Here is a 15,099-nt window from a genome sequence, read left to right on the forward strand (position 1 = left end):
CTCTACCAGAAGAAATTTAAGTTCATGAAAACATTACGATGCTAAAACCCAAAATTTAGATGGAGAATAGGGTTGGGTAGAGTATATAGACATTCAAAGTTCTCCATTGATTAGTGCATCAGGCACTCAAGGACCACCCTCACTGAAGTCTTTCTCTATTGCTCAACCTGCAGGTACCAGCATGGAGAAAGAGATAGCTCTACTCCACAGGCAGTGGAACCCTACTGTTATGTCCTCAAGGTTTTCTTTAAGAAGCATTCCATGTAGCAGATTTCCTCCATCCCATCCCATTGGGCTGACTCCCTATGGTCAACAGTCATCCTCACCCTGGGGTCATTCCACAATCCCCATGGCTCCAGCTCCCAGCTTCCATGCACACCAGTGGACTTACAACCCTGTCCGAGGTATGAAAGGCTGCAGCATGGCTTGTCTATGTGGTTCTCACTCCATTGAGACTGTCACAGAGTAGTGAGTTCACTCCCCAACTGCTTCAAATGCCTCCCCTGTCCCAGTGGATGGCCATGGACGCGGGGATCTCTCCCCTGCACTTCAGCTCCCTCTCCCCCAGGTGCAGGCTGGTCCCACTTGCTCTGCTCCTTCTTTCCCCTTCCTCCTTGTCCCTTCTTTCCTTTGTCCTACCAAGTTCTGTGTGGATCCGGATGTTCCTTCTCAGTAGTCAGGGAGTCCTGCCAGGATTCACCTGGTCTTCTGTGAGAACTGCTGCATCTTTAGACATTCTTGATGCATCAGTGGAGAGAGGTGTACCCCACTTCCACCTACCCCTCTGTCATCTTGTCCACCCCCATTTGTGCATGGATTAGAAATGAGATGCCTTTTCTATTAAGTAACACTGTCATCACCACACATGTTTAACTTTTGCTTTTTGAGGAGAACACAGGTAAGTTCCACTCTCTTCAGTTCAGTCAGTCATTCAGTGGTGTCTGACTCTTTGTGACCCCAGGGACTGTGGCAGCACAGGCTTCCCTGTCTATAATCAACTCCCAGAGCTTGTTCAATCTCATGATTAGATCTCATGATTAGATCATGAAGCTCAAACTTAGATCCTCAGACATTAATTTTTTATACATGAAAATATTTAACCTTTAAAAATATCTCCCTATTTGTCCTACCCTCCAGTCTTTGGCAATCATTTTTCTACTCTGAGTTCCATCTTTTGTTTTTTTTGGAACTCCTTATACTTGAGGCCTATGGTATTTGTCTTTCTCTGACTTAGTTCACTTAACATAATGCCCTCCAGTTTCATCCATGTTGCCACAAATAGAAGGATTTCTTTCTTTTTCTAATGGCTAAATAATATTTACCTATATTTGTCACATCACATTGTTTTAATCCATTCACCTGTTGAAAGATTGTTGTTTCTATAACAAGGCTACTGTGAATAATGCTGCAATGAACATGGGAATAGATCTCTCTTTGAGACAATGATTTCATTTCCTTTGACTATATATCCAGAAGTGGGATAATGCATCACATAACAGTTCTTTTAAATTTCTTGACGAACCTCCAAAGTAGATTTCCAAGGGAGTTGCATCGGTATCCATCCCTACCAACAGTGCATAAGCACTCCTTTTTCTCCACATCCTCAATAACATTTGTCATTTTTTACATTTTTGGTACTAGCCTTTCAAACGGGTATGTGGTGATATCTCTTGTGCTTTTGATCTGCATTTTGTTTGATTATTAGTGATGCTGAGTATCTTGTCATATACCTCTTGATCATCTATGTAGCATACATTATGTTTACTATATTCCAATATACGAAACTCAGTTGTCTACCTATGTATCAACAACAAACTATTACAAAATAGAATAAAGAAAACAATCCCATTACTATTGCACCAAAAAAATATAAAACACTTAGAAATAAACTTAAGCAAGGTGTTGAAAGATTTTATACAAAACCTTTAAGACATGGTAAGAGAAATTTAAAAAGAATTAAAGATACATAAAGCTAGGTTTTCAATTCAATGTGTTTCTTGAGGTAGCATTTGTATTGCTATAAACTTCCCTCTTAGAACTGCTTTTGTTGCATCCTCTAGGTTTTAGATCATCGTGTTTTCATTGTTCTTTGTTTCTATGAATGTTGATATCCCTTATTTCTTCAGTAACCTGCTCACTATTTAGAAATGTGTTGTTTAATCACCATGTGTTTGTGTTTGTTAATGTGTTTTTTTCTCCTATAATTGATATCTAGTCTCATAGTCTTGGGGTCAGAGAAAATGCTTGAAATAATTTCAATTTCCTTAAATTTACTGAGGTTTGATTGTGACCCAAGATGAAGATAATGTTCTATGTGCACTTGAGAAGAAAGTCTATTCTTCTGCATTTGGATGGAATGTGCAGAAGGTATCAGTTAGGTCTGTTTGCTCTAATATTTCCTTTTAGGCTTATGTTTCCTTATTACTTTTCTGTTCTGTTGACCTGTCCATTGGTGTAGGTGTGGGGTTAACATGCCTACTATTATTGTGTTACGGTCAATTTCCCCTTTTGTGTCAGTTAGTGTTTACCTTATGTATTGAGGTGCTCTTATGTTGGGTAGATAAATAGTTAAAATTGTTATGTCTTTTTCTTGGACTGATCCTTTGATCATTTGGTAGTGTCCTTCTTTATCTCTTATAATAGTTTTGATTTTAAGGTTTATTTTTTCTGAGATGAGAATTGCCAATCCGGCTTTCTTTTTTTTCCCATTTGCATGGAATATCTTTTTCCATCCTCTCACTTTCAGTCTGTATGTGTCTCTAGGACTGAAGTGGGTCTCTTGTACACAGCATATATATGGGCCTTGTTTTCATATCCATTCAGCCAATCTATGTGTTTTCGTAAGAATGGCAGAAGATAATAGCAAATAAAACAACTGATAAAAGATTGCTTTCCAAAATACAAGCAGCTCAAACAACTCAGTCATCAAAAGCAAAGGCAAGAACTGCAAAAATAAACCAGTGAGACCACATCAAACTCAAAACCTTCTGCATAGTAAAAGAAGCCATCAGTAAAATGAAATGACAACCTATGGGATGAAAAAAAAATATTTGCAAATCACATATTTGGTAAGGACTTCGTATCCAAGTATATATAAGAGACTTATAAAACTCAGTATGAAAATAAATCAAACACCCCAAATTATTAAATGAGCAAAGGAAGAGTAAGTGTTTTGAAAAATCTGAAGAGTAGACTGTGGATGACAGACACTGTAAGTTTTTCCTTCCAAAACAGAAGCCTGTGTCTTCCTGGCATTGCTTTCTTTATCTCCAATCACCTGTTTGGTGACTGCACTTCACAATATACATCCTTCACTCAATAGCAATCATCCTACCCTGAACTATATGTGCTAAGAATACCCTACTAACTATAAAAAACTAATAATTACATACTTAATCTTGAGGCATCTAAAATCCAAGGTGATTTTCAGAATTTTCCACTCCACTGTTTCCTACATTCTATTTCAAAATTGAAACACCTAGTATGGAAAAATGAGTAGGGGACCTCAGTAATACATGCATAGAAAGTCATTTAAAACTGGCAGCATTACTGGATTATAATTTCGGGGAATGTATTATTCCTAATACTATTGTAATTTTATTCCCTTTACTTCTCATGTACACTAGGTTGATATTTATTTAAAATAGTAAAAAAAAAAATAGTAATTCCAACATAGAGATACATAGTACTCAAGTTACAGTAGATTGAGAAAGACAAGCTTATGAGGCAGGAAGTGAAATCACAGAAAATTAGCAATGGTAACAAAACAAGGGGAGTATTGTCTAGAAAGAAAGCCAGAGTTCTCTAATTGTTTGGAGACAACACGAACAAGCCAGATGTGAGCCAACCAGCTTAAACTGTGTACCAGAAACCGCACCAGAAGGAAAATGAAGTTCATAAAATATGCTGATGCTAAACGCCAACATTCAGACAGTAAGAGAATAGGGTAGGGTTTATGTAAATGCTGAAAACTACTCAGAGAGATAGACATGGAAGCAAATACACTAATGAGCATCAGAAAGATCAAAGCACAAAAGGGTCTGAAAAATAAATCGTAAAGAGACTTGGTAGTCTGATCAAAAAAATAAGAGAATCAAATTAGAAGACCAAAATGTAAAGACTTCTGCACATGTTAGACCCAGAGAATGCTCAGGAGAGAAATTTTCGGCCTTAGTGACCAGCGAACAGAAGCCTCCAGCATCAGGAACAAAAACCCTGGGCAGGACTCACGACTGTGTGCTTCTGGGAACAGCCTCAGTTTCAAAGTTTGGGCACCATACCACCTAAAAGCGAAGGCAGACAAGGATTATAGCTTGCTATGACACTGAATCACAGACAGTAGTGTTTGTTAGTTTATTTTTCTCATGCAACTATAAAAAGTTAAAGAATCACTAACCAATGATAATTGACATCATCAGTTTCCAGTCAGATCCTCTTTAGTCATATAATGGATATCTGAACCTGTTATATGATCTCCAATAACAGTTTTAATAATTAAATTTATTGACGTTTAAGTGAAGCGTAATTGCTTTACAATACTGTACTGCCTTTGGCCAAACATCAACATGAATCAGCCATAGGAATACCTATGTTCCCCCGCTCTTGAACCTCCTTCCCACCTTCCTTCCCGTCCCACCCCTCGAAGTCGTTACAGAAAAATATGGAAGGCTTCACAAATTTGTGTGTCATCCTTGGGCAGGGACCATGCTAATCTTCTCAGTATTATTCCAACTATTTAATATATGTGCTACCAAAGCAAACACATGAATAACCTTTTAATAGAAAAAAAATCATATAGTTAGTCATCTACCAATAAATGATCAATTACATTAGGAATTAGGGTATTCTTCTATATTTACCACCTCTAATAAAATTGAATTTTATAAGGTCCAAAGTTCCAAGAAGGAATTAAGCATACATTTATGCAGAGCACATGTATACACGCACAGATATAGATGCACACAAATATGTCTGTGTTATACGAGCTATTATTCTCCTTGCCTGTCACAATAAGCTCTTTAGTTGATGAGAGATATATTCCTAAATTTCTCCAAATTATATGTCTTCTTTTTGAGAACCACTTCTTTTATTTTCATCACCTAATTTTAACTAACCATTTTATTCTTAGATACCATGCCCATTTATACTAACTAAGAGCAGAGAAAACCTAGTAAATGCTAATATCTTATCCTTAATTAAATTACCAGTCTTTGGTAAATTGGAAAAAGAATCATGTTCAGATCTCATTCAGGAGGATAAAATCTCTATTTTATCAGTTCTCTTGTCCAAACTCAATTCTTGCTCACTTCAGTCTTAAATTCTGCTTACTTACAAAGGACAGACAGGAAAAGTAATACTAAAATCATGCTTGCAAGAGTCTATTTTTTTATGCTTCTGTTGGTCAAAGGTAGGGCCAGGAATAATTTCTGAAATATTACATACATCATGGAAGCATGAAGGTCTAGTTCTACTGTTAAAGAGGAGATGTTTGGAGAGGATTCAAAAACTAAGCCCCATGGGTTGTCAGGATGTACTCCTGACCAGACAGATAAATTTTGTCCCTAAAGAGTCAAAGTCAGGGAAAGGCAGGCCTTGTTTGCAGAGCCGATGATGTTGTCTTGGGTGCTGACCAGGTAATATTCTTGTATTACCATTTGGAGATTTATTTGCTATTTTCTCGAAGAAACAAGTGTAAAGAGAGGATTAAAGATGAATAAAAGTAGAAGAGCTGTGAAGGTGCCTAGAAGAGAGGCTAGCCAGGAGAACCAGGCCCCCACACTGATAATTGCCAAAGACTTTAACAGTGAGTGTTTTATAGACAGAGCAGAACAAGTGGATAAAACCAATGTTCTAGGGTCACTGCTGTTTTGCAGTCAAAGGCAAAATATTTTTCTCTTTAAGCAGAGTCATCGAGCTCCGGAAGTGGTCCTGGTTACACACATGCAGACCGGGAGCCACAGGCATGTGTGATGTGACATCAGGAGGTGGACAGATGAGTGTATTGGTGCCCGGTGACCTGCATCTGCTAATAATGGGACCTGGGGAAAATTACTTGCCCTCTCCAAGTCATTGCCTCTTCATTACCATAACTTGATGATCATAGTGAAGATAAGTCTATCTCACAGGGTTCCTGTGAAACACAAATTTTAAGATGTTTTAAAGCTCTTGGGAAAGTATCACCTTGGGTTACTAAGGTGAGCGAGCAGATCCAAGGTACAGTATCCTTTTTCTCTTAGTATTCTCTCTGTACTCAATAGTAGTGATCAGTCAGTCATGTGTTTACTCTTACCCCAGTGTGATGGTAAACCATACAGATCAACTAACTTTTCTTGTCATTTCAGTGTCTAAAATGCAAGCATTACTCAATGTAGAGTGAAAAACTTACAAACTCCTACAGGTCCTCGCTGCACAGAGTCTGCAGAGTCAGAACATTAAACTGTCTTAAAAAAAAATGGCCTAAAAACTCTGGCTCAGAATTAAGTGCCAAATGTTTGCAGAGCACAGAAGTACTTCTGGGAGCAATACAAAATTACAGGGAGTAACCTACTTCTCTAACTCTCTATCTGTGCAATATCATCATCCTTTTAAATTGACTCAGAAATCACTCCTTCTTCCCCAACCCAGCTACTACAGCACCAACTCCTGCTCAGAGCAACAGGGAAAGAGAAGGCTTCCCTCCACGGGATGGATCTGATAATCTTAGGTGACTACATCATCTCAAAATGGCTCATATTTTTAATTAAACAGGGTCCTGCCTGCTCCTGTTGCTGGTCATGTCAAATCTGCTACTGTGCCAAGGCAACTCATGCCTGTGCTCCTGTCCTGCCGTGACTGACATCCCCCTGGAATCCCTAACAGTACTGTTACTCAGTGCCTCCAGGCTGTCCCACAACATCCTTAAGCATTCCAGAACAATGTTCCATGAGTTTGTAAGTACTGTGTGGTGGTGGTGGTTTAGTTGCTAAGTCGTGTCTGACTCTTGAGACCCCACGGACTGTAGCCTGCCAGGCTCACAGATGGAACCCTCGCATAAGTGACTGAGCTATACTGTCCTTTCAACAAGAAGGCTGCATCAGCCAAACTTCAAATAACACAGTCTCTAGGTCAAAGAAGCCATCAGCTCATAAGATGTGGACTACAAAGAAAGGATCAGTTTTGGGAAATCTCAAAGATTCCTAAGAGGTGCAATAACTTTTTCAATTTCCTTTCATTCATTTTCTTTTGTAAATTTCCAAAATAAATGATTTTGTATTTGTCAGCGAAGAATGCCTTAAAGAATAGAATAGACTCAGTGGAATAAACAACAGAAATTTATTTCCTTACAGTTCTGGGGTCTAGAAGTCCCAGATCAGGGTGCCAGCAAGGTGAGGTTCTGGTAAGAACTCTTTCCTCTCAGGCTGGATTCTCCATGTGTCCTCACACAGGGTGGTGGGTGGGGAAGAGAGAGAGAGGAAAAGACACAGAGACACAGAGGTAATTCTCTGGTGTTTTGCTTCATGAAAACACTAAATCTATTGAATCAGTGTTCCACCCTACGGGCTGATTTAACCTTAATGGGCTTCCTGGTGGCTCAGATGGTAAAGAATCTGCCCGCAATGTGAGAGACCTGGGTTCTATCCCTGGGTCTGGACGATTCCCTGGAGAAGGGAACTGCAAGCCACTCCAGTAATCTTGCCTGAGAAATCCCATGGACAGAGAAGTCTGGTGGGCTACAGTCCATTTCAAAACACAGCACTTTGGCAGTTAGGTGTCTAACACATGAACTTGAAGAACATACATTCAGCCCACAGTACTACCTGACACAAAGCACTTTTAGGTGGGACTGGGGAGAAGGAAGCATGTTGATTTTCTGGTCCTGCAGTGTCTCTCTGGGCTTTCTTCTCCAGGCTCAGAGTAAATAGCCAATAACTGAGAAGTGCTCTGCAGTGAACTGGGAAGATGGAACATGTTAAACAAAGCTGAATCCCGGTCACAAAAACGAATACTGGTAGTTTTTTTTAATGCTACAAATTATTGTTTTAAGATTTGAAGTGAATAGCTTTAGAGCTACAGTAGAAGGAGAGTTTACAATTGGAAACAATTATTCTCTTTCTGAAGAAGGTACTTGAAAATTGTGTGTTGATTCTTTTAGCCAATCAAGGAGCACACAGTAGAGCAGACAGCTAATAAAAGGCGGTGTTAAAGGTTTCTATTAAATTCACATAGTTCTTTTTACTCACTAGTTTTTGCTTCATCCTCCATTTTGACTGTCCATTTTTTTTTCCAACTCTTCCAAGTAATCTCTTTAAATGTTCATAACTTTCGCTAAAGATTACTTTTTCTCTATCAATGTGTTAGCTAGATTTTTCTACTCTTATTATTCTCAGCCCATTGCTTAGTATTTCCTATAACTTTATGCCATGTTTTTCTGCAGTACCATTTTCTCACCATAAACAGCATTGTATTCTGCACCTGGGATGAACACTAAGCTTTTTGGTGTGCGGATCAGAGATAAGTCAGAGTCATAACCGTATAACTCCTTGCAAGGGAATATATTTGCTCTAACCCACACTAAACAAGAGACTAAATGGTTAAATATAGGTGCATGCATGCATTCTAAGTCACATCAGTTGTGTCCAACTCTTTGCAATCCTACTGACTGTAATCCAACAGGCTCCTCTGTTCATGGGATTTGCCAGGCAAGAATACTGGAGTAGGCTGCTGTACCCTCTTGCAAGGGATGCTCCTCACCTAGGGATCAAACCTGAGTCTTCTTATATCTCCTGCATTGGCAGGAATGTTCTTTACCACTACCGTCATCTGGGAAGCACCAAGTATTGGTACAAAAGTGCTATATTTGGTTCAAATACTAAAAACAAAACAAAACAAAACAAAAACAAAAAAAAACCAGATAAAAAAAAAAGAGAAGGGAAAAGGTTGAACTTAGAAAAGTTACATGTAAAATCATTTCTATAGAGACAATGTATAGAAAAAAAAATAGAAAAAGTAGGAAAAAGATGACTTTCAAATTTTGTGATGCCCGCTAGTTAGAAAAATTACACGACTATCAAACATGTTAATGTTCTGGTAATGGGTTCATCTACCGAATGCCCAACAACCCTAACTAATTGCCTGATCACTTTCAGGATGTAAAATATGCCCAGGGCAAACTGTACTATATCAATGCCAACAAGAGCTGCCACACCAATTCCCTCCAAACTCCCGAAGAACCAGAAAAAGTCCTAGAGACGAACGTGAGTCTTTCACCTGGGTTTTTCACTGGATCAAATGAGACAGTATGTAGCTTACCAGGCTTCAGATTATTAGAGGGAATGGTAACTGTACATGCAGAAAAAGGTGGAGGAACCATAAGCAACTGAAGAGAAATTATATTATGCACTTGATGAAGCATGAGTGAAATCAAGGGATGACTAAAGATCTGTAGTAGCAAATAAATAACAGATCCATAAATTGTCCATGCAGACAACTTTAGTTCAACCAATGCATTAGACACAGGATTGCAGCTATTATACTGTACGAAAACAAGAAATTAATGGGAACTTCCATGTGTAAAATATAAGATTGCAAAATTCATGAATATGTAAGAAACACACCCCAGTTTTGAGTACTCCCTGTTACTAGTGACTCCTATGTGGGAGTCCTATACTGCACCACCCGAGCCACCGCATCTGCCTTTCAAGGCTCTCCTGATTCTGCTTCTACTTCTCTAACACCTCCTTCACTCGTCATTCTCAATGACTCGTCTGTCACCTTTTATTCTTAATTTGTAAGTCTCTCCCACAATGGCCTATAAAACATTGCTTTCCTTCTCATGGCCACAACACTTGCCTCTTTTCTGATGGCAACACAGTTTACATATCAAGCCTCAATCATTTATGGCAACTCCAAATTTTCACCATTATATTCTCTCCTTTCTGATTTCCTGCATTATCCTTCCTCCTAACATTATTTAAAATATTTTCACATGCATCCCCCCTTATAATACTATCTTCTCTCTCTACAACTTTCTTAATGATACCAGCATTCTTTTCCTCTGTTAAGCTCATCCTATTCAGTTCTCTGTTCTTTACCAGACACGTGTACCCCAATGTTCATCGCAGCACTGTTTATAATAGCCAGGACATGGAAGCAACCTAGATGCCCAACAGCAGATGAATGGATAAGAAAGCTGTGTTACATATACACAATGTAGTATTACTTAGCCATTAAAAAGAATACATTTGAATCAGTTTTAATGAGATGGATGAAACTGGAACCTATTATACAGAGTGAAGTAAGCCAGAAAGAAAAACACCAATACAGTATACTAATGCATATATATGGAATTTAGAAAGACGTTAACAATAACCCTGTGTACGAGACAGCAAAAGAGACACTGATGTATAGATAAGTCTTATGGACTCTGTGGGAGAGGGAGAGGGTGGGGAGATTTGGGAGAATAGCATTGAAACATGTATAATATCATGTATGAAACGAGTCACCAGTCCAGGTTCGATGCACGATACTGGATGCTTGGGGCTGGTGCACTGGGACGACCCAGAGGGAGGGTAGGGGAGGGAGGAGGGAGGAGGGTTCAGGATGGGGAACACAGGTATACCTGTGGCGGATTCATTTTGATATTTGGCAAAACTAATACAATATTGTAAAGTTTAAAAATAAAATAAAATTAAAAAAAAAAAACAGTTCATGGCTGTAAAGAAATCAAGCATTAACTAGAGATATTCAGTCTCTGGGATTTTCAGGCTCAATTCTGCTAGTAGTAGTGAACTAGGGGGGACCCTCCACTGTGAATCCCACTGATGCTGTTACTAAAGACAACACTGTGCCATTTTCTGCCCAGAGACATGTCAACAAAACAGACTGTTCTGATGTCAGCAGGGGGCTCGTGTTGGGATCAACTGAGGAGAGAAAGCCTGTTTAGGAAAATCATGTCTTTTCATTGTCCCTTTGTTGTAATATCATAAAACAATCTCCAATCAAACATCAATACGAAGGACTCATCTGATTCATTAATATGAATGAATCACTGGGTGACAATGATGTGGCCACAGGTGGAATCCCTCTTTCCTGGGTCAGGCACTGCAGCACATACTGACTTGCGTAAATGCTTAGATTCTCTCACGGAAATATACAAACTCACTGAGTGGTGGTAGAATTTCAGAGGAAAAAATAAAATTTTTTTGTTATAAATTAGAATGCATCAGAAGAATTAGTTCTTAAAATAATCTAAATTTTTAATAATTCAGCAAAGTGTGAACTAATAGCTTGCATTTTATAATTTTGCAACTTTTACTACCTTCAAAAATCTCTGCATGCACATAGGAATAACCAAAATTTTTTCAGTTCAGCAGCTCTAAGCAAAGATCACATGTTACCAAAACCACTGAATTATGATTATTTTAATGAGACCATTTCTTCTGGTTGGTTAGATTAAAGACCTTAGTAAGTGGATACTCATGTTACTGTACTCCTGGAATAGACCTCTGTATCATCTAGTCACAGACCTGCGGAGTATGAAAGAAGTCTCAGATTCTATTCAATCAAATGCCAGAGAGAGTGTGAAAAATCTACTAGAACTTCAAGCACTCATAGAGAGGCAATTCTGCCAGGTGAGCATTCTACAGGACATCTGCTATTGAAGTTCCACTTGTCTTCTTTCTCTGTTCTCATCAAATCAAAGGATAAGAGTGGGAAGGAAGAAAAGAGAAAGTTAAAACTAATCTTGAGTTATGTTTCTACATTTTAGATTCCTAATTGTTTTTTCATAGGCTGGCTTCAAAATCCATATATAGAGATTTTTATATACGTATGTCTTCCCCAAATCTTAATTTGATAATTAGAAGCAAAAAAAAAATAAGCAAATCTTAATAAAACACATAAGAAGTCATTATCTTTTGGGTATTCAGATTATTTTTCCAGTAAGGCGGAAGATGTTGAAGGCTCGCATTTACTGGTGTGGACTCCCATCCTTGGAGTCCAGCGATGAAGATGTGCGTCATTCTGAATTTTATAAGCTGTTCAAGTGCCTGTATAGGGATTCACGTAAAGTTGACATGTACACCACGATCCTGGGATGCCGACTCAGCAACTCGTGCTAAATCCACATCCATCCCATCCAGCTCTGAGGTGGTCATAATGATCTAACCCATAGCAAGCTTGTTTGAAATTTATAGCTTTTTAATGTATGCTATGTAAAATGGGTCTCCTCTTAAAAAAAATAAACACAGACTCTGCAGAGATGTCAAAATCTAAGAGGGCAATTTCTTAACATTTCTTATCTTCATTTAATTGAAAATCAAAAGAAAATCCACCCCTACAATTGAGAGAATGAAGCGCCTATTAAAATTAGTCACAAATAGCAGAACCTGGCATTACCAAGAAGATCATTAAGATACTACTTAAGAATCACAGCCAACTATTCTGGTCAAGTTATTAGAATCAAAGAATTAGACAATCGTTCATGGTTCTGGTCATGCTACCAAGAAGACTGAATTCTCAAGATTCTTTATGAAAGCCAGCCACGAACTGTCACCCATCACAGTCTTACATCAGATAATATAAGTGCTTCGCACCTTTGTATAAATAGCATGAGGTTTACTGAACTGTGTAAAGATTGTTAGGATGCTGTCTTTGTCCTTCTGCATTGCTATAACACAGGCTTAAAAACAATGGAAATGGATTTTCACAGTGGGGTAATGCAGGGTCCTTTCTGGTCACACACTACTTACTGTATCCTCACACGGCGGGAGAGCTCAGGAGCTCCGTGTGTCTCATATATAAAAGCACTCATCTCATTGAAGAGGCTCCATCCTTATAACTCCATCACCTCACAAAGGCACCACCTAGGGTTACCATAACCATGAGAATCAGGATTTCATCATATGAAATTTCTGGGGGCACAAAGGCTGAGACCATAGCAGATACAAAGGTGAACTGGCTCATCCTCCTCCAGTGGCTGTCGTCACCCACACTCCACTGCATCCTCTTTTCCTGCATCACCTTGCAGCCATTCCATACATTCTATCACTCTGGGTTTCACAAGTCCAGGTCATTCAAGTGTCAGCTCCATCTCATATTCAGCCTATTCAATGTCTCCCTCTTCCCTGCTGAGGCCCAGGGGACCTACCAGGAAATGCAGATGTGTCCATTTCTGCAAGGTCCCTTCTCTCTCCCTCTCTGGATCTTCATTCCTTGGGCCATGTTGGATCAGAGTAGATGGTAATGAGATGGGAAAGTTCTGACATCACTGACTTACATGGTGCTGTTGTAGCCTTCTCTTGGTCCAGATGGACTGATCTGAAATTCCCCCTGACTGACAAGTGTTTCCCTTGAGGGGTGATTTTCCAGGTGAATCACCAGGTGAATTCCCTGGTGATTTTCCAGGACATTCACAAGTTGAGGATCCCCAACATCATCAGATCAGATCAGATCAGTCGCTCAGTCATGTCCGACTCTTTGCGAGCCCATGAATCGCAGCACGCCAGGCCTCCCTGTCCATCACCAACTCCCGGAGTTCACTCAGACTCACGTCCATCAAGTCAGTGATGCCATCCAGCCATCTCATCCTCTGTCGTCCCCTTCTCCTCCTGCCTCCAATCCCTCCCAGCATCAGAGTCTTTCCCCAACATCATAGTTTACTTTAATCAGGGGAAATGTTGTGGAACCCACAGCTCCCCACCTACTGTAGTCACCAGAGCCTCTCTTTTTCCTCACTCTGCAAGCACCATCTGGAGAATATTAAGCAGCCCACAGTCAGCTGCTTACTAGCTGACCCACAGGAAACCCATGTATCATAAACACTCTGAACAATTGAATGGCAGATATACTGGTGTGCATCTGTCTACCTCCTGGGGATTCTGGACAATTGTCCAACTGGTCACATAGACACTGAGTAGATCAGAACGCTGGATTTAAAAGCACATTTATCTGAGAAGTGAGATACCATTCTCTCTTCCTTTTAGAGTAACTATCCTTGTCATTAATTATTTGGCCTTACAAACATGCCTTAGTAGGTCCCAGAATTATAAAATCCTCCAAATAGACTGAATCTCTACTGAGACTGGATTAGGGTTGCTCAGCTTGTTCAATAGCCTCCAAACAAACTGGGATGAGGGCCAATCTCTTGACTGGCTGTCCTAAGAAGTCAGCAATGTTTCTGGGCCAGTTTTGTACCATCTTTAGGGCTTCAGCAGTAATTCCTAGTAAACAGAAAATGGGAAATCAAAAGGTAGAAGGGAAAGGGGGATGAATAAGAGAGAAGGAAGAGAAAGACAGAAGGAAGGAAAAGCAGCAAAGAGAAAGTGTCAAGGACTCGCAAGAAGGAAATCGTAACTATTTCTAGTGACAGATGTTCACCAGATCTATTGCGGTGATCATTTTGCAATATATATCAAATAATTACATTGTACACCTGAAACCAAAATAGCATTATATGTCAATATGATCTATGTATAATGATACTTGAAAGTGAAATAGCATATTTGTCAATGTGACCTATGTATAATGATCATATAATCATTATGTTATATACATAACACATATGCATACCTTCAGTTAAGTTCAGTCACCAGGCTCCCCTGTCCTCCACCATCTCCTGGATCCAACCATCTCATCCTATCTGCCTTCTCCTTCTCCTCCTGCCATCCACCTTTCCCAGCATCAGGGTCTTTTCCAATGAGTCAATTCTTTGCATCAGGTGGAAAAAATTATTGGAGCTTCAGCTTCAGTATCAGCCCTTTCAATGAATATTCAGGGCTCATTTCCTTTAGTATTGACTGGTTTGATCTCCTTGCAGTCCAGGGGACTCTAAAGAGTCTTCTCCAACACCGCAGTTGAAAAGCATCAGTTCCTCAGTGCTCAGTGTTCCTCAATGCTCAGTTTCCTTATGGTCCAGCTCTCACATCCATACTGACTGCTAGAAAAACCATAGCTTTGACTAGATGGAATTTTATTATATATATAAACATATATGTACACACAGCTATGTAAGGAAAAGTTTTGGAAAGAAATATAATTCTATTTTGGATGAAGAAAACAAATCAACTTGTACATTTTTTTTTGCAAATGTGCACTTTAGCTATCGTGTTAGGTCTAAAACTT

At 39.3% G+C, this 15,099-nt stretch overlaps 1 protein-coding gene across 1 annotated transcript; it reads left to right on the plus strand.

The window, feature by feature from the left end:
* Window positions 1-309: 309 nt before the first annotated feature.
* Window positions 310-12,252, plus strand: LOC104992623 (placental prolactin-related protein 3-like). Its single transcript, XM_010845571.1, has 5 exons — window positions 310-404; window positions 6,748-6,929; window positions 9,126-9,233; window positions 11,430-11,609; window positions 11,907-12,252. Exons 1-5 carry the CDS (start codon window positions 350-352, stop codon window positions 12,096-12,098), a joined length of 717 nt encoding a protein of 238 aa, XP_010843873.1. The 5' UTR covers window positions 310-349; the 3' UTR covers window positions 12,099-12,252.
* The last annotated feature ends 2,847 nt before the right edge of the window (window positions 12,253-15,099 follow it).

Source organism: Bison bison, unplaced genomic scaffold, assembly GCF_000754665.1.
Source record: "Bison bison bison isolate TAMUID 2011002044 unplaced genomic scaffold, Bison_UMD1.0 scf7180017864220, whole genome shotgun sequence".
Classification (NCBI taxonomy): Eukaryota; Metazoa; Chordata; class Mammalia; order Artiodactyla; family Bovidae; genus Bison; species Bison bison.